The sequence below is a fragment of the Haemaphysalis longicornis genome, unplaced genomic scaffold (assembly GCF_048455015.1).
Source record: "Haemaphysalis longicornis isolate Haplotype H1 unplaced genomic scaffold, Haemaphysalis longicornis Haplotype H1 scaffold_2, whole genome shotgun sequence".
In the NCBI taxonomy this organism is placed as follows: Eukaryota; Metazoa; Arthropoda; class Arachnida; order Ixodida; family Ixodidae; genus Haemaphysalis; species Haemaphysalis longicornis.
In genome coordinates this window covers 213,072,073-213,091,310 of record NW_027526295.1, presented here as the reverse complement: position 1 = coordinate 213,091,310, position 19,238 = coordinate 213,072,073, and the positions used below count along the sequence as shown (strand labels likewise).

At 46.6% G+C, this 19,238-nt stretch overlaps 1 protein-coding gene across 1 annotated transcript in view; it reads left to right on the top strand.

The window, feature by feature from the left end:
* Nucleotides 1-15,090, top strand: part of Crot (Carnitine O-octanoyltransferase) — a 75,138-nt gene extending 60,048 nt beyond the window's left edge. The window contains exons 12-16 of the mRNA XM_077699264.1: nucleotides 942-1,065; nucleotides 4,399-4,477; nucleotides 8,701-8,794; nucleotides 11,471-11,590; nucleotides 12,966-15,090. Of these exons, the coding sequence (XP_077555390.1) occupies nucleotides 942-1,065; nucleotides 4,399-4,477; nucleotides 8,701-8,794; nucleotides 11,471-11,590; nucleotides 12,966-13,086 (538 nt within the window). The 3' untranslated portion in view covers nucleotides 13,087-15,090. The remainder of the gene's footprint in view (nucleotides 1-941; nucleotides 1,066-4,398; nucleotides 4,478-8,700; nucleotides 8,795-11,470; nucleotides 11,591-12,965) is intronic.
* Nucleotides 15,091-19,238: the final 4,148 nt, after the last annotated feature.

Below are 19,238 nucleotides of genomic sequence, written 5' to 3'. Positions count from 1 at the left end.
AGAAACGGGAAGTGCCGGGAGGATGAAACCGAAACTAGCCGCTCCGCGCCCGTGCGTGTTCGGATTCACAAGCGATAGTCGGCGCACCGCTGTAGTAAAGCATTAAAAAAAAAAGAAAAATAAGAGCCATCGGCGCAATAAAACTATTTCCCATATTTCCGCAGTGTGGCAGCACATGCCAAGTGAGAGAAACGATAAAAAAGGCGCGCTTTTTAAACATGCAAGCGATGACGTGCATGTACGTCATTGACCATTTTGAAAGTGTTTACAGGGGGGGCGTAAATGAACGACATTGGCCCTAAAAGGGTTAAGTGTCGACATGTTGCCTGGAAGTCTGTAGCTGGGCGAACAGGGGACTTCAACTGCTGTCAGTAATTTTTGCACATACGAACACAAGCCTGCGGTAGTGAGAACACACTGTTGTGGCTGTTGCTTAGCTGTTATTGAGTGTACAATTATTAGCGCATTTTCACTGAAAAGCAAGCAGGCCCGGTGCATTCTTTTCATAAGAATGGAAATATCTCATCGTAGAAACTGATCTCCTAATGCAGGGAGAATTTGTCCTGAAATGAACTTTGTGAAGGAAACAAATGATATGGCTTGTTCACTTGCTGCACTTTCGAGAAATGGAATAGGACCATGCTCATGGCGTCTAAGGTGCTTCTCCTCCTCCTCCTCCTGCTCCTGCTCCTCTTTTTTTTTTTGCTGTGGTTTACTGTAGCAAACATTTGAGTGCACAATTCTGCAGAAATCTGGGGACATCAGTGTAAATACTTGCGTGTAACAGCTGGCATTTACCGAATTCGCTTGGCTAATGCCCTTTCCGTTGTGAATTATGATAAAGGAAAGTGTTGCACATGGTACCATTTTGGTTGGAAGTTACCTGAGGCGGGCTGAAGTTCCACTCTTCTTTTGCCTTTCTTTCATGTGCATGTCTTTAGGCCCGGAGCGACCTACGTGACGGCTTCCACCCGCGGGTTCTATCACGGGCGAACAGAAACCTGTCGGTCATGCACACCTGAGTTGGTGGAGTTTGTACAAGCTGCCATGGACGGCAGCACCTCCGTGAGTGCCCCTTGCTTGTGGCTAAGGGCTGCACGCAACTTTGCCTCCTGTTCGTGTCGCCATGGTGATTGTGTCGGCGTTGTTCCCATCGGGCATAAAGTTGGGGCGCATTGGTTCCTTTTACAATCCTTGGGGGAGGGCATTCGAACTTTTAAGGGGAAACTTCTCTCCAAGCATGTTATTTAACCACAGAAGGGAGGTGTGTTTCTGGGTCCAATAAAAAATTTGCACGTAGGTAATGGAGGTCACGACACATTGTCATATGGCACTCATTGTTGGTATTTACAGTGAATGCTAATCATTGTGACGATCATGACTGACAGATACATACACGTGGTGAGGCTTATGATGATCATGATGGTCATGCTTATAACCATCGGTCTTTTTCATGTGAGCTACCGTATTTACTCGCGTAATCCTCGCACTCGCGTAATCCTCGCACCCCTATTGTGAGCCACCAAAACTTGGATTTTTTGGTTCCTCGCATAATCCTCGCACCCCCAACTTTGCAGCGGCGAAAGTTGCCTGCTCGCGAAACCCGCATGGTGCACGCGCTCTCCAACGCGCGCCCTCCCCCGCCGCTTCTACGTTCGGCGGAGAGCGCTGTGTATCCAAGGCCATCCAGGCGCCCTAATAACCTGCATGGCTACTCCCTAACAGGCGCCCTAACACGCTGCTCACACTTTTCTTGAGCCGGTTTCGCGTGCGCACAACTAGACGGCGTTCGCGCAGCCCGCTGTCGTGTTGTCGTCGTGGTCCCGTCGTTGAGCAGCAGCAGTCAGTGAGTCACTCGTCTCGCGTCAACGGTGGATAGCTCGCTGCCATTTTGAGAACTTTTTGATCTTTTTGTTTCGTGCTTAGTGCCGCTTTCAAATTGAAAGCGATAGAGTACGCGATCGAACACGGCAACCGCGCCGCAGGCAGGCACTTCGGCGTCACCGACTTCAACGTGCGTTACTGGGGTAGGGCACGCACATGACGACGACGAGATAGGGCGCGCGCCAGAAAGCAAAGGCGGCAATTTCATGATCGCTGATCGACGGGAGACTGTTTACGTTGCAAATAATAAAATAAAAAGAAATAGCTGCTGTTGGCAACACTGAGCTTACATGTACAAAAAACGATCGCTACATTTGGCGGGATTGGCAGGAGGCAGATTGGCAACACTGTGCACCAGATTTTTTTTTTTCCCCGCATAATTCTCGCACTTCTAACTTAGCATTGACTTTTCCGAAAAAAAAGTGTGAGGATTATGCGAGTAAATACGGTACTTTCATTGTCAATATTTTTCCTTTCCTTTCTCTCCTTTTTGTAATGCTAGTATGCATTCGTTGTCTTTAAAAATAAAGATAGTTGGCAGGCAGCACAGTCTTTGGTTTTGTCTCTGTTTGTCTCATCTTCAGCGCTGTTTTTCTAACAGCATTCTTTGTCTCTGGAGGGGATCACGATCTCTTTCTGCTTAAGAGTCAGTGGTGTGTTGTCCCAGAGGGAGACGCACCATTGCCCACTCCCAAGTTTAGGCTTGCAAAGGGAAATCCAGGAAAATTGGTTTTGTCCTCGAGGCCTAAACTTCAAATGGTTGCAACTTCTGCCCCAACTCAGTTGACAGGATTATGGCAGTCTTATTGCAATCTTTGACTCGTGCCCAGTTTGTAGGTGGGAGTGTTCAGCTGCATCTCCGCAGTAGTTTTTTTCTGTAAGCGGTCGCAAAATTAATAGAAAAATATTAATAAGTTCTAAAATACATTGTAGACCGCTTATAACAGATGTCGCGGGAGCCGCAAAAATCCGCACTATAAGCGGTGCCGCACTATAACCAAAACACGCGCGAATTCAACCACATCGCCACCTATCTCCCAAGTCAACCTATATTTATCATCACTCAAACGCACATCACTTAAAAACGAAGGCACGGTCTATATTTCGTGTTATTTTTAACATCAGCCGCTGCTGTAGGGCAAAAGCGCAGTCTCACAAACGGCGAGCGCGGCTTTAACTTCCGTTGTGTTTGTTTTGAGACCATGGCTGCGTTTTTAGCGTCTATGAACAGATGCCGCAAGACGTGATAAGAACGCCAGCGGGATTTTTTTTTTTACCCCACCTTGTGTTCACGATGCCGAAGGCGGCTGCTTATCAGTGCGACGGAAATCTTCGGCTTCGCGCGGCTCGAATGTTCGGAAAGGGAAAGAGCGGTGGCGTATCAGCAACAACGTTCCAAAGCGTGAACCGCGTGGTAGATTTGGTATCGCGAAAACGTGCAGTGCACGCCAGCGCGGATACAACTGGCGTGGTGTGGGCGGCGCGGTAAAAGGCGGCAACATGGCGTCGGCACTGGCCGTGAAGCGGTGCAGGCAGTTCCAGTAAGTTCCAGCGACCGCTTCTAACCGCTCTCTGAAATGCCGCACGGGGCGCAAGCAAAGATGCTCATGCAAGAAAGGAGCTAATAATGTGGGCGAAAAGTGGAATATAAACTGCCATCCACGCTGCTTGTGAAAGCGTCCACCAAAAAATACCGCGGTGGTAAGCCTAAACATCTGGCGCGGCTAGCCGGCTCGGAGCGCTTCGAATCTCCCGCCATTAGGTACGCGTCTCCTCATTGGTGCAAGTCGTCAGGCTCCTCCCACTGCCACGCGAAGAAGCCACCGCGAGCACGGAATCGTCGACACGAGCACGAAAAAAACTCACGCGCAACGCCGATGTGCACGATTAGTGCGCGAAAACGAGCCATGAGGTTCACGATTAATAAAATCAACTTGCCGCGCGCGGATGGGGAGACTGTCGCTATCTTCCGAGATGCATCAAGCAAGGTCAGTTGTGGTTATCAGGTACGCACGAACTAAAGGGTGCCTATTTTTTTTCTTTGGGTGTCTCCGTTAGAGGAGGGCAAGGGGTGCACGCTGCGTCAGATGGCCGATTTCACCCTTTCTTTTTTCTTTTGCTACCCTAAAACGATGCCTCAGCTGCGCCGGTCGATCAGCAGACCCGCCAAAAACCGCACTATAAACGGTATTGTGCTTCGGCCAACCGCATCTTAAGTGGTATGCTTATGCATTGAGTTCTGTGGGAGGCAAACCGGTGGTCGCAAAAACCCGCGTTATATCCGGTCCCGCACTATAAGCGGTTACGTTATAAATGGTCTACACTGTAGTTGTTTTGCATAAATACGAAATTCATATCTGAATTCAGGACTACACGTTTCCTGCAGTTTTCAACGTCATAGCCGTAATAATATAATTTTTGATCCAAGTCCCTCTTCCCCCTTCAGCTGTGAGAAAAGGGCCTTTATGTTCATAACTGCAGTGTTTTTGTGTTTTCTCTCGTTTTCTAATCTAGTTGACCAAAGTTGGGACCCTTCTAAAGGCAGCCGTGGAGAAATTCGAGAAGTTGATGTTTGAATGCTGCAAGAACCACGGTAAGCAGCATGCATCTTTGCTCTTGAGCTTTGTTGGGTTTGCCTCCTTGTTGTTGATATGCAGTGCATGTTATAGTGTTCCACCATACCGTATTTACACGATTGTAAGTCGACTCGAATGTAGGTCGACCCCCAAAAATTGCATCTCTCAAAAAATTTTTTAAAAAATGCGAGCGCCGCCTAGAAAATCGTATCACAAAGAGAAGCTCTTCCGTCATGATTGACAAACCAGCGTGGAAAAAACACGGCACAAAAAAGGAATGAGAAGTAGACAGGACAGCGCTGCTGCCTGTCTACTTCACGTTCCTTTTTTGTGCTGTGTTTTTCCGCGCTGGTTTGTCAATTTGAACGTTCACCAACTTGCCCATATCACAGTTCTCTTCCGTCAACCCACACGGCGGCTCTACCATCAATGATCGATGCTCCCACAAGAGCCGTGCGCTCGCGGTATGTGCGGTAGATGTTAAAAAAAAAAGCTTTTGTATAAGCACCCGGAATAACCATGCGCTGTGGGTTGAGTGGGAAGAGCACATTAGCTGTGAGATGACCACCATTGAAGCAACCAGCAGCGGCCACTGCCGCACGATACCAAAACAAACAACATGGTGGCTGACGGAAGCGGCCGCGCACAATTTTCTTTTGAGCAACTAACTTCCCACCATCGCGTTCGGAAGTGTGCTGAACAATGTGGTATGATTTGGGCTACGTTAGCGCTGCGCATTCAATCAAGGGATTCGCTAATACTCATTTTGTTTATTAGAGACGAATAAAACGCTTCTTGACGCGTTTTTGCACGCGATTCGTGCGCGTCGGCGTTGCGCGGGAGACTTTTTCTCGCCGGAGTCGACGTTTACGCGCGCGCGGCAGCTTCTGCTGCTTTTAAGTTCTACCAGTTCTACCTCGGTATGACGCGTGACGAGCGCGGTAGTGGGAGGAGCCTGACGACTTACTCCAGTCGGCTGGCGCCGCTGGAGATGTTTAGGCTCACCACGGTGGCGGATATTTGATTGGCGCTTTCCCTAGCGGCGCGGATAATGCTTTATAGTGTCGTTTTCGACCACATTATCAGCTCCTTTCCTGCAAAAACGTCTTTGTTTTTGCCTTCAATGATATCTTAAAGAGCGGTTAAAAGTGGTCGCTGGAGCATTGCGCACCTCTTCGCGGTTGGTGACACCGCCATGTTGCCGCCGCCGATCGCGTAGCGCGCAGCATGCGGGTTGGAATTCGCGGCAGCGTCAGCGCGGCGCATTTTCGCGAGCAGAAAACGCCCCATGCGGTTCACACTTTAGGCCATAACCATGGGAACGAGGGTGCAAAGCTGTCCCCACCTCGTAGACCCCCAACTTCTCGTTTCTCTTGCCGTTACTAGCGGTAGACGGTTCAACTTCGATTGTTAGTCGACCCCCCAACATTGGATTGTCAAATTTAAAAAAAAGGGTCGACCTACAATCGTGTAAATACGGTAATTGTTGTAGAAATACCTAGTGTTGCCGCTGAAAATTAGATAAGCTACTGCGTAGAACAATTTTGCAACGAAAGCAGCTTTTTTGTAGGTGGCCATTTGTGACAGCGGTGAATAATGTTCTTTGCTGGCCCATCTATGACTTAAAAAGGGAAGCCTTTCTTTTTAAAACTGAAGCAGATCGGGGCTGGAAAAGCCACTGTAGTACGATATCAGTGTGCATAACTGTATGCCGGGTTTAAATAGTAGCTGGTACTGTTGCGTACCTGATTGAAGTCTTCTGTTTTCGATACGCACTTTGACCCTACTTTAAAGGGGCACTGACACACAATTTTGAAGGCGAGATAACTTCGGAGATAGATTGGTGGGAACACGTATACATCATCTGCAAAATATCAGCGGCGAATACAGCCTAGAACATATTTAAAATCAATTTTAAAGTGTGCGAAACGCAACCGAGCAGCCAGCAGAGGACCACGCGCAATCGACATCCCGTGGATATTGTGTAAATAAACAACATCCAACACGTCACGAGTTTGTGTTTGCCGCTTCCGCACTGCCGGTGTTTTTCGCCGGCTCGCCCGGCTCGCCGCTCCAATCGGAGGGCCGGAAGGCGGAGCTTCTGCTCTCGAGAATGAACGACTCGATCGTTGGCGGCGGAGGCGCCGTGATTTTGTCAGCTCATCGGGCAGCTGGCCGCGACCAAAGTTCTACAGCGATTCCAGGCACTCTGTTTCTATTACTGTTTATTACCATTGGATGCGAAAACGCGCCGGAGGCACGAAAAGCCCACTGAGCTAGCCGCACGGTCGCTGTGCAGGCGGCGGCCACGGCCGCGAAGTGGCCCAGGCCAGCGCAGGTAGCTCGAGTGATAGCTTGTTACCACTGCACGAAATTGTCCCCAAGTCCCGACCATGGTGGCTTACATGAGAAAGGAGTTAATGATGTGATGGCGGGTTGCATTAAAAATTGTCATCTGCACCGCTTAAAAGAGTGGCACTCGAATATCCGCCGCAGTGCTAAGCCGAACACATCTGTAGGTGGACCTGTAGGCAGACCGGCCGGCTGCTCCCAGCGCGCGTCTTGACACCCACTGTCTCGAGCGTCGCACGTCGTTCCACGGTCGCTTTTTAATTAAGCGCCTCACGTGATCAGTACGTGGGGGCATTCGCAGAAACTGCCGTAGATGCGGATTCGACAGTGCTACGGTGGCTCTGCTCTGTGATATCCCTCCGACAGTCACGTGGTCAGCTTTGTTCACACAAAATCCATGGTTTCGCGGCACTCGCTGAAACCGAAACTGTGACTGGCCGCATTGAAAATGCCTCTAATTAAACAACCGTCGCACGCTGAAGCAAATGAGGTTTCTACAGGTTATAAGTAGGTCACTAGCTACTTATCGCAACAAAAAAAACAAGATGCAAAATTTTTGTGTCAGTGCCCCTTTAAACTCGATGGTATGGTATTGTTTTGATGTACGGTAACTACTGCAGCTCAGACTTCTACAACTCTTTGCTCTCTCTAGTGAAAGTCCCCGAACAGCACATTTAAAGGGACCCTGCAGCACTTACCATCGACTATTCGGAATGTATTTTGGGGTAAAGTCTATTGTCCTAGCAATATCTTTCCGCAAGAATTATGAAAATCCATTCACTATCACCAAAACCACGTGTGATGAGAAACCGCGCATAATTGTTCCCTCTCAACTCGACCGCAGACAACGCGACGAAGGCTGCGTGCTCTCTGCTAGAGAGGGGGGTGGCTCGTGGTGTCCTCTTCAACAGCTCTCGATATATCACATGCAGGGGAGTTTTCTCCTTTTCTCTGCAACGTAGAGGAATTTCCCGTCTGGCACCATAAAAAAGCAGGCATGGCTGCCTGCTGGCAAGTGCGCGCTCAGGCTGGAAGGGCGTTTTTGAAACAATTAACGTTTGTTGTCGAGTGGCCTCGTTGAAAGGGGAGTACTATTGAGTTCGCCACTCAAACTCCGCGCGCACTCAAAACACAAAAGAAACGCCAAAACTGTGCGTACAGGTTCAGGCACAAAAGAGGTTGGTACACAGCGTCGACGACGGCGGATCGTCACAGGAAATGCGAGAAATAAGCTGTGAAGTTGACCAGCGACCGCCAATGGGACAGCCATGGCCACAATGACGTCGTTTAAGCCATGCTAGGGGTGCATAATGAGGAAAACTGAAGAGAGCGCTGTTGGTTTTTCCGCGTCTTCCACAGCGATTTGCGCGCTCACTGCTTCACGTGCACGTGTAATATTTGCCTCAGGTGTTCCTGGGAGTGTAATCTAAACATCGTGCAGGTTTACTTGCACTGCTCAAGGAGTTTTGTGGAGTCTTTTTAATTAACCAGTGTCACTTTTACCGTAACTGCTTCATCAAAATGGTGCCGATGCTGTTATCATCACTGCTTTCTACAGTTAAGTCATTTTCTTGCCTTACATTGTTTTCTTGCCTCCTCATCAGCCACGGCTTATTACCACGTCGGCGCGTTAAACCCTACAATCGAATAACTTCTCTGCATTCCACCATTACCGCTCGTTGGGCATACCCCTTTAGCAGAGCTGCTTATTTGAACCTGCGCAACATGTTGCTTGTGGTTCTTCATTGTGTATACGAGCAGCGTTTGTGTGTTGTGTTTTATTAGAGATGTTTTCATTTCCAGCTTCAGTGCTCAAGTCAGCTGAGACGTCTGAGTCTTACTGCAGTTTAAAAGGTGAATTTTCTCCCTGTGTGACTTTCCTCCTCAGGGTGTGACCGGCATCTTATGGGCCTTGCCCTGACAGCCATGGAAGAGGGGGAACCCATGCCTGAACTCTTCTTGGACCCTGCATTCATCAAGAGGTTAGCTGCTTTCCTTCAAATATTTTATCTTTAGCAGCAGCCACATTTGGCATGAATACAAAATGCAAGAAATTCCATGCATGAAATATATTTTAGTGCACTAGAGAAGCTAGGTTTGGTTTAAATGACTCTGTAGCCCTTAAATACGGCGCACCTCGTTGCCCAAAGTAAAGGAAGCTAAAGCGCCACATCCTGTGACCGTGTTCTAGGTGAACTATCAAGAAAAAAATGAAGAAGGGTTTCGAGCACAAAGTTTTTGGCGATGGGCGCAGATTATGCTTGATGAAGAAAATCTGAGTCACTGACGTGTAATGCAGTCAGCAACAGGCAAGCAGTTCAAATTGCATCACGATGGGGAATTTAAGCCAAACAAGAGTCATCATTGGTATGTTAAATTGTAAGTTCAGTTATCATGCTGTCCTTGTAACCCCGAAACTCACGCATTTGAAATCCCCAACGTGTTGTGATTCGCTTATGTAAACCTTGCTCAGTGCCGAAAGGTGCTCGGCAACAGACCTTCAGTCGCTGAACAAAGAGGAGTGAAAGGAGTTTTGGCGGCACTACTGGAGTGTAATCATTATGACACAAAAATTTCATGTAGTAGTACAGTCTACGCCCGTTACAAGGGACCCTCTGAATCCGGAAAAAAATGTCCGCTGTAGCCGAAGTATGCAGTATCCGACGGGGGGGGGGGGGGGGCTATGAGCCCATACAGTGGGTACTTTGACCGATATTGCATGCATGCATAGTACATACACTTTGTTCTTTCTACACGCCTGCAGCACCTCTGCACAGTGTTCGCGCGAGGGCTAAGAATCGCGTAAACACCGTTTCCAAAACTTAGCACCGGCACTTCGAAAAGGCCTAGCGCATGTGGTCAAGCGTGTAAAGACGCAAGATGAGCTGAGCAAATAACGCAAGAATATAACTAGGCGCAATTATAAACCGGCTATAAAACATCAGTCGTGCCCATCAGCATTAGCTAGGCTCTTTTAAGTCCCCTCACGACGAGGCAGGTTTTCCCGAAACCGTTCGTCAAACAAATCGGATCGCTGCCTGACGTTCCCTCAAGGCAGATTCCACATTTTTAGCGATTTAATCTGGTCATTGAAACAGATGTAATGAAATAATCTGATGACGGTCAGCTGTAAAATCGAAAGTTAGACCAGTTGGACTGCGCACGGTTACTGGCAGATTGCACACAATGGATGGGGAACAACCCCTACTTGAGGCATTTCTTACCTTTTTCACCGAACGGAACGGGAACGATGCATGCGTGGGAATAATAAAAGCCGAACTTCACTGAACCCGACTTTTTTATTACATAAACTGACGAGGGCAGACTCGCCTCCGAGTGCACCACTTCGAGTATTCGATTGCCCTGTTTTCAATCTCACCGGAGTCGCGTTTATCGGCAGCGGCCTTGTTCTTGACGGTACAGCGGACACTGTGCTTAGACAGGCCTGTACTTCTGGCGATGTCAGCCTGTTTTTCCTCGTGTTCAACAGAGTTAATTACGCTTAATTTATCCGACAGTGAAATCAGCTACCCTGCCGCTCATGCCGCTGGTCGCACAAAAAAAAAGCCACTGGCTTGGCTTGGCTGCGCCAACGACCCGTCTGCCAGCAATGTTGCCAGTCATAATAGTTTTCTTGCCAAAATAAACGAAAAGGCACACCGGGTGCCGGCCCCGCGGAAGTCCCCTATAAACGTTCAGTCGAAACAATTTTCGCCTAAAATTTAGTCTGTTGTAGCCGATAGTCTGCTCTAGCCGGGTCCGTTGTGAGCGGAGTGGACTCCATTTAAAATGCATGGGTACCAGACAAACCAACAGAAATGGTCTGTTGTAACCGAAAGTCCGTTGTTGCCGGATCCGCTGTAACGAGCGTAGACTGTAGTAACACTTTGTACAGCATACAGGGAGGGATTGAAACTCAATGACAGAATAGGAACATGCAAGGAAAGCATGTCAAAGAACAAGCATTGCAATGTATGTTCCCTTCTCTAGTACCCATTCCAGTGGCTCAGTGGCTAAGGCATTGTGCTGCTGAGCCCAAGGACGTGGGTTCGATTCCCGGCTGCAGCCACCGCTTTTCTGGTGGAGGTGAAAAGTGAAAAGGCGCGTGTATTCGAGATTTCGGCGCACGTTAAAGATCCCCAGGTGGTCAAAATTAATCCGGAGCCCTCCACTACGGTGCACCCCATCGCCTGTGTAGCGTTGACATGTTAAATCTCATAGTCAATCAATTAGTCAATCAATCAATCTTTTCTGTAGTGTATGCCCCGCAGAATAGCATCCTTGAACCTTTGAAATGTGAGTGGCTTGTCCTCGCTTGTTTTTTCTTATTAAATAATCAGCTGGGGAACAAGTACTTGCATGAGAATGCCACTGCAGCCCTGCTGAGGATTTTGCGCTATCTAGACTTGAAAAATGTCCAAAACTGGTTTGTATATTGGGTGACCAACTGAACTTCGGTGGCTATAATTGAAATTCTTGAAAGGGTCTATAACTGTGGGGAGGTTTTTATCACTTTGGAACAATTGTATAATCGATTGACTTTTTATTCACGCAGCTTTGGTTAACGCACCTTGTAAAAGGGAAAACAGACATTTTGTTGCTTTTCTAAGTGTGTTTGTCCTTTTCTCACATCCCTCTCGTTGACTTACTTCAAACAGTGGTGGCAACGGGAACTTCATCCTGTCTACAAGCTGCAATGGGTACACGCCACTCATAGGTTGCGTGGCTCCGATGTGCACGGATGGATACGGTGTCTTTTACAGCATCGAAGAGAACAGGTGAGCTGGATTGAAGGAGTTCCTTGCTCTCTTTCATTTTTTGTTTTTGACAGTGTTATTTGCAGGATCTGAAAGAGCTTCATGGGCTAGCCATTTGTGTTGTAGTCTTCTTTTATGCCAGATGGGGTGCATGCGTGAGTGCGCGGAAAAAAAAATTGTGTCCATTCATGTGCAGATGCATGCACGTCATGAAGTTCCTCAACAACACCTTCCTCTGAAGTGACACTGAAGGGAATTTGTCAAGCTTCGGTCTGTGTCTGCATTGCATAGACCATCTCGAATAAACATGCTTTTTTTTGTTTATCTGGCTGCTAAAGCAGTAGTTAATTTATAAAGCCGGAAAACATAAAACAACTTACGACGTCTCTGGCAGCCGTAGCGACTACAGCAGTGACGTAAAATGATGTGCAAAATTTTTCAGTCTGATTGGACAGTGCTTGAGGTTTTAGAGTTCATGTATATGAACTTGTGATTGCATCAATGCTACTGTTTTTCTTTAAAAAATAATTTTAGTTTATTTGAAACAAGCTTAAATGTCAGAATCTAATTCTTACGGTTTTTTAGTGTTGTCCACATCAGTTTTGGTTTCGGATCTCTGCAACAGCTTGTTTTTTTTTTTGTTCATGTAATTCTGGGAAATGAAGGAAACAAGGCAAGGGAGTCTTATTTTTCTGACTAATAGACCTAGATTCAATGCTGAAGCATGTCGTCTATGTGCAGCTATATTGTACATTTTGCCAGGACTGGTGAAATCGGCTAGTCACGTGGGTTCAAATAAGGTTTACCGCACGCGCATTAACCAAAGAGTGGGCAGATCAGCTGCTGTAAATGCTCAGATCTTCAGCATTTATCAGTGGGTATGCTGTCTGACTGGCACCACACACAACTCTGTTTGCACAGGTTCAAAATGTCTGGGTACTTCCTCCTTTTCTTGCAACGTGAAAAAAGTGTGTTGCACTGCCTTACTGAAAAATAGAGTTATGCGTGGCTTGTATTTGGTTTCAATTTTGATTGCTTTGAGACTATAAGAAAGGGATACAAGTTTGAAAAATATTTTCTTACTGTTCTGTGCCATTTTCATGGTGTAAGCAGACAGGACCTCTATTCCGTAGAGCAGTTCACTTGTAGTTACCAGGAAAAAAAAAAGGTATTCTTGTCATAGTGGCACATACAAGCGCGTGCCAGCAGCACGATTTGACATGTTGGTGTCTAGGCAACAACAACAGAAAAAAATCATTAGGAAAAGAAAAGCAGAGGAAAAAAGTACAACCCACCAAACTATCAGAATGCACCTATGCCCGTCTTGTACGTTCCTAGCATTTCCTTCGAAAGGGGGATTGGCCGTGACGCTTTTCTTCTTTCTGCAACAATGCAGGATCATCTTTTCCCTGACCGGCTTCAGGGATAGTACGGAGACCGACGTGCAGGCTCTCTACCAACACATAGTGCAAGCCTTGTTCGACTTGCAGGCTCTGCTACTTTCTGCCAAGCTTTGATGGGAGAGTGGTCGACCAATGCCTTTTCAAAAGACAAGAAAAAAATTCTTTGGCGCAAGCCCGTGCACACGCTGTTTGATACCAAAGGCAGCACTTTGCACCTCTAACACTGTGATCTTACAGCTTTTAGATTCTTCTTTTTTGGGGGGGATGAAGGGGGATTGTTTTATTCTTTGTTGTATTAGCGATGTTCTATTTTATAACTATACTTATTCAGTTTATTAGGTGAATATTTTCGTATTGTTTCCTTTTTCACGCGGCAATGCATGTTTTGCTATATTTGTATTGGCGCTGAAAAATTGCGCCGAGCGCATTCACAAAGGGTGTCTATACTAGGCGAACGTATAAAAATGTCTTAGCCAGCACGTTTGCACATTGGCATGCCTTATGGTGGAAAGAATTTTGTATCAAGAGGCTGTGCTAGAAATGGGAAGGAACGAGCGAGCAAATCGAGCGAGGAGCTGTTGCTATTTTTGTGGTGTCCACAATGGAAAGATCTTTGATAATTGTACTGCCTGTCATTGGGAGGTGTGGCTGCGTCGAAGGACTGTGAACTGGGTGCTTATGTGCCTAGTGGGGACAGGGAATAGTGCTGTTGAAGAAGCTGTGTTTTTTATGTTTATCGAATACTTAGATTCGGGGGTGTGCTGAATAAATGGCAATTCTGCTGCTTCCAAGATGCGCTAACTCAGAAGTTGGCATGGCTTTGAAATGTTTAAAGTAGGCGATTCAAATGTTTGCACCGGAATCAAAATGTGGCAATGCTTGGAATGTGAGGCATTGCTTCCATAAATTGAGTTCATAGGGTCGCATCAGTTTGTGTTGCAAAGGACCAAGTAACACGAATAGTAAGTGTTGGGCACTCTGCTATAATGTGTGTCCTATCCTTTTCATATAACCTTTCCTTTCGGGAATATTTGAAGAAAGCTGTAAAATTTTCAGTGCTGACATTAGTTGCACAGAGCCTTATTTTTGCTAATGACACAGTATCTCAAAGTGTCGGCAGGCTTTCATAGGATTTTGCATTTAGTGCCAGGGTTGTTGGGGCAGGGCTAGCAACTACGGGTATATTTAAAAAATAGAACAACCGAATTGAAACAACAAGAGCTACATCTTTGTAACGGCATCTAAAGAAAAGTATACGTAAATAATTTCCATGACAATGTTGGAGGTTATGTTAAGTGTGTTTCAGCTATTAATTCGCAATGTTCACCCAAGCAGAGACAAGTGCGACCCCTGTAACTTCTTTGTGCTACTTCTCGTTTCATGTATTGCAGACATTGGTGATTATGTTATGTAGTAGCATATCGGCCATATTGCTTTCTGTATACACAAGTGATTTGCTCGTTGTGTAGTAGCATATCAGCTATATTGCTTTCTGTGTATACAAGTGATTTGCTCGTTGCGTAGTAGCATATTGGCTATAGTATTGCTTTCTGTATACACGAGTGATTTGGTCCGTCCAAAACCACATCTGTGCAACCTTGGAAACTTTCAGCCACATTCGCGGGACTTTATTACACACTGATCAATGCAATGCTTGGAACACCATGATTGTTGGTGCAGTTACCAAAATGCAACTGAAGACTACCTTGTGTCGTTTCTGCCAACTGTAGATCTGCTGCTTGCTGGAGGAGGTTATGGAATTGACGACCACTTGCAGCGACAGTGTCTCTTATTTAGTTTGCAACCACCCATATGGTGCAATCAGATTGCTTGAAGTGGTTTTCTGTGTGAATGTTGTTTTTTCGCTTAACATTTTGCCAGTGGAATTATAATGGAGGCAGGAAAGGTCTATGGAGCTTTGGGAGAGAGCACTGGTAGTTCTTATGCAGTCTGTGTGTGAACCACTGCATTTTTGAGTCGTATCCTCTGATTTTGGCCTATGGCCACATATGGGCTGCCTGTGTATCAATGCAACAATGACACCAATGTAGATGTAAATCGAGATATTTTTGTCTTTGTAATAAATGATATACATTCCGCACCAGCGGTGATTTTGAATGCACTAGTTTTATTGTTTTGCACACTTTGTGCAAGTACTGAACCCGTGGCTTGAGAGATTAGACGTTGCATTTTCGAGGCACACCATCCAACTAGCTGTAAGCGTGAAACAATGGTGCTGTGTTAATTTTTATAATTATGTCAGGTCGGTTGTGCCCAATTCATTATCTCTAATATTCCAAACACTATAAACCAGTGTAATGTTTCTCGAACTGAGATGCTTTTTGTTTTGTCAGGGCAGTGGGCGATGTCGCCACTGAAAATATGGTAAAATTCAGGAAAAGAAACAGAAACTTGCTTTTTTCTGTGGTAAGGTGAATGAGGTTTTGGAGCAATGGCATTTGTTTAGGTTGCACCGATCAAGCAGACAGGCTTGCATTGTGGTGATAGGCAAGGCCTTACCCCTAGTCCAACCCTGTGCAGCTGCAAAGTTTGAGCCTTTCGGTTTGAGTTGTCCTTTTATGGCGAGCAAACTGTTGTTCTGCTCGCTGGCCCTTTGAAAATACTAAGTGTTCTGTTCACTCTTTTCACTTGCGAGCTAAGGTGACTCTACCATCTGTGAGTAGATTGAGGTAATGCTCAATATCTTCACAGTATCACCGCTCTCTTACACTGCTCAGTTCCATGCCCTATAGCTTATTCCTTATCCCACCCTGGCACCAGCACTGACTGTGAACGTCATGCGTGCGTGTCAAATTTTCCTCAGTGATCACAACCTGGCCTTTTACACCAGCCATCCTCATTGTCTTTAATTGATTCTGCTTTTTATGTTGCCCATTGATTTTAGCATTTTCCTTTCCATCCTTCATAGCTAGCCACTATTTTTGGCGCTTTTTGCCTCAGTTGGCCTTGCACCAATAAAATCCAACAATCGTCATCAAATTTTCATCATATTTGCAATCGCAACCTCGATCTCCATGCATGGTTCAAATAATTTGTACACTAGCATAAAAGCAACTGTTTTTGAGGAATTATCTCTGCTGGTGTCAGTGCCAGGTCGCTGACACGCCACGTCATTTTGGAAATGTTTAGAGTGTGCAGATTTTGATACCTAGCTTGTTTTGCTGTACCCAGCAAGGACTGAGAAATAGCTGAGCAAGAGCTGGGTATTTCCCGGCCCAAAGGGCGGTGAAATGGAAACTCCTTGTCATGGTGGACCCTATCCCGCAGGACGAGAAGTTTATGCAAGTGTGAGGTCTTACAGCAGTGCCACAAAGCTTTCCATGCAAACGCATATGGAACTGATTGAAACTAGAGTGCCAGCATGAGCGCGATATATGTATACCGGTGAGCAGCCTTTTTCTGCACACATCAATGAACGATTTCTTGCAAAGCATGCATTGTCCATGGTATGGTGGCGAGTCTTTATGCATGCACCGAAGCCCTATGGCTGCGACTGCTTAGGCCCGGTGATGGCACGGTACCATATGAAAGTGTGTCTATTTTGACAGAGCATTGTAACATGAACAAAAAACTAGTGTATATAATTCTGAGCATTTGGATTGAGTTCATTGTTCCTGTGCCTCACCATTGCCACTTGAGATGGGTATGGTTGTAGCAGTTGATATGTCCAACACACAAGCATTTGTTGCAGCCAGACAAAGGAGAAATGAAGCATTTGCCAGTGGCAGTTCCTCTTTTACAGTCAAGCTGTTGATGTTGCCTACCTGGGATTTCTGCGTCCACGTCATTGTCAACAAAAAAAAAGCTGCATAAATTCAGAAAATTGTCTACTAATGCACAGCATTCTTGTGGTGCTTGTCTAGAGTGCGAGTTCCTTAGTGACTTTTTTTGGTTTTTCAAAATTCTGTTGGACGAATTATCTCTATTTACACTATTATAACGATTAAAGGTGTAACTTCCGCGAAATCTGCATTTTTCTGGAAATGCAGGGCATTACGCGGTCCTGGCTGTCGGGGGTACTCTGAAAAGAATGCTAGGCATTAAAATTGGCGAAGCATGCCTTAAGTCGCGCAAGGCTTGGACCATAGCGAAGGTGGAGGTTTTTTCCCTATGTAAGCACTGAAGGGCACACTGCCACGCATTGTATTGGATTTCAAATTGTTTATTTGCGTGTTCCGTCGCTTTTCACTGTGGTAGCAGTAGTCATCGTCATATCCATCTATATCGTTGTCTTCCTCGTGTATGACTGGCAGGACTGGATCGTTTTGTCCGCAGGCTTTCACATTTCTCCCAAAGTGGAATGCGTCAGCATGCGCTAGAACCGCGGCAACCGGCTTCGCAAACTGGCCGTCTCTAGCACGAGCTGTCTTGTGCTTCCCCCTTGAGGCACGGAGACACGTGAACTGTTTTCTTGGTGTTTGTTTGCGAGTGCCGCGCGCAAGCCTGGATGACGCCATGCGCTCCTCGTAAAGCGTGTGCTCACGTGCAAGGTAAACGGCTGGAAGTAACTATAACATAAATTTTTGATGACGCCGCACACATTACGGCCAGGAACAGCAGCCACTGTTAAAAAATTGAACCGCACTAATTCTATCGCTCCTTTCCATGTTATTGATGAGCAAATGACAGGGCCTTAATAAGTTGTGATGGTGAGGATAAAATGGCCGCTACTGCGTTTTATCGCTTTCAAGTGCACGCCCCCTCAATCCATCACTCTTGCAAATCTTAATAGCTGGTGACACTGCATGCACTGTCCATGTAGAAGGGAAATGTTGCAGTTCCTCACCTCAAGAGGAAAGAAGGAATGACGTTAGAGAGGGGTGGTATGATGACCTTCAGTATGATTTTCCGATTCGATTGCTGCGATTCTGCAATTAAATGATGGTTAACTTTGCTGGGCCATCGCTTTCTTAAAATGCTGTACTACAGGCTGACAAGGTCACTTCTCGTACAAAAATGGGGTGAAATCTGCTACATAACTGCGTCGGGTGTATGCACAGTACTGGTGCTGCGATAAGGTCAAGCGCCGGCAAACATGAGCGAGTAGGGGCGGAGTTGCCAATTCTCGGCATGCCTTTGGTGGTAAAGACTACATTTTATCCCGCAAGAATGTTTAAGATCCGTTCAGTATCACCGGAGTTATGCGAGATGCAAAAGCTAGGGGTGGAACAGCTGCGCTATTTGCGCCATTTAGCACCAGACTTATTTTCCTGCGCTGAACCGCCCCTATTGCGCTATCAGCTCCCGTCCTGTGCCGCAGAGCCCGCGTTGTGCCCGAGGTACGACCGCCATGAGGCTCCGTGCCAGAAAACTTGGCTCTAACATCGTGTTTTCGTAATGCGGTTATAGTTTCAGTTTCATAGAGAGGCTATGATAGGCTATGGAATTTGGCTTTTGCCACGCTGTAATGCCGCAGCCACTACGCGCCTTCTCGGTCTTCCGCCGCATTTGCACGGTTTTGGTTCCCGGTGCTGGCCGCTGCACACTAACCAATTGAAAATTACCAAAGTAAGTGAAATGTCACATCGGAAACACATAGAAAACAGAATAATATTCGTACGAAACATTGTAGTTTATTGGAGGTAAGCTTGATTCATTGTAGGGTTTAACGCACCGACGCAACGCAGGCGATGAGGCGCGCCGTAGTGGAGGGCTCCGGATTAATTTTTACCACCTGGGGATCTTTAACGTGCGCCGAAATCTCGTACACACGGGCATTTTTGCTTTTCGCCTCCATCAGAAAAGCGACCGCCGCGGCCGGGAATCGAGCCCGCGACCTCGTGCTCAGCAGCGTAACGCCAGCCACTGAGCCACCGCGGCGGGTGGAGGTAAACTTGAATTTCGTCGACCATTTTTGACGAGCATAGCTGCATGTATTGAACAAACAGCGTCTTGGTTTATGTGCTCTCGCTTATTCATTCGGGTCGCCTTTGTTGTGAGGTAATGACTCATTTTCGCCCGTGAACTTCAGGATTAGCTTTGCTTCTGCGGAGTACGGTCCATCATTAAAGATGCCTTCTAACATGCTCTCGTTACGTAGTCTCCGGTGTACGTTTGCTAACTCTCGGAACCGCGCCACGGGTGAAGACGAAGCTATGTTCTGCTTTGCACGCACTAAAACCGCTGTTCGACAGAACAAAAAAAAAAAATTGAAGCAAGCGCCTTGTTTTACGGAGTGCCGTTGTGAGTTTAGGGTGCCTGGATTCACGCGCGTTCACCATACGGCGGCGCTGGCATCAAGTCAC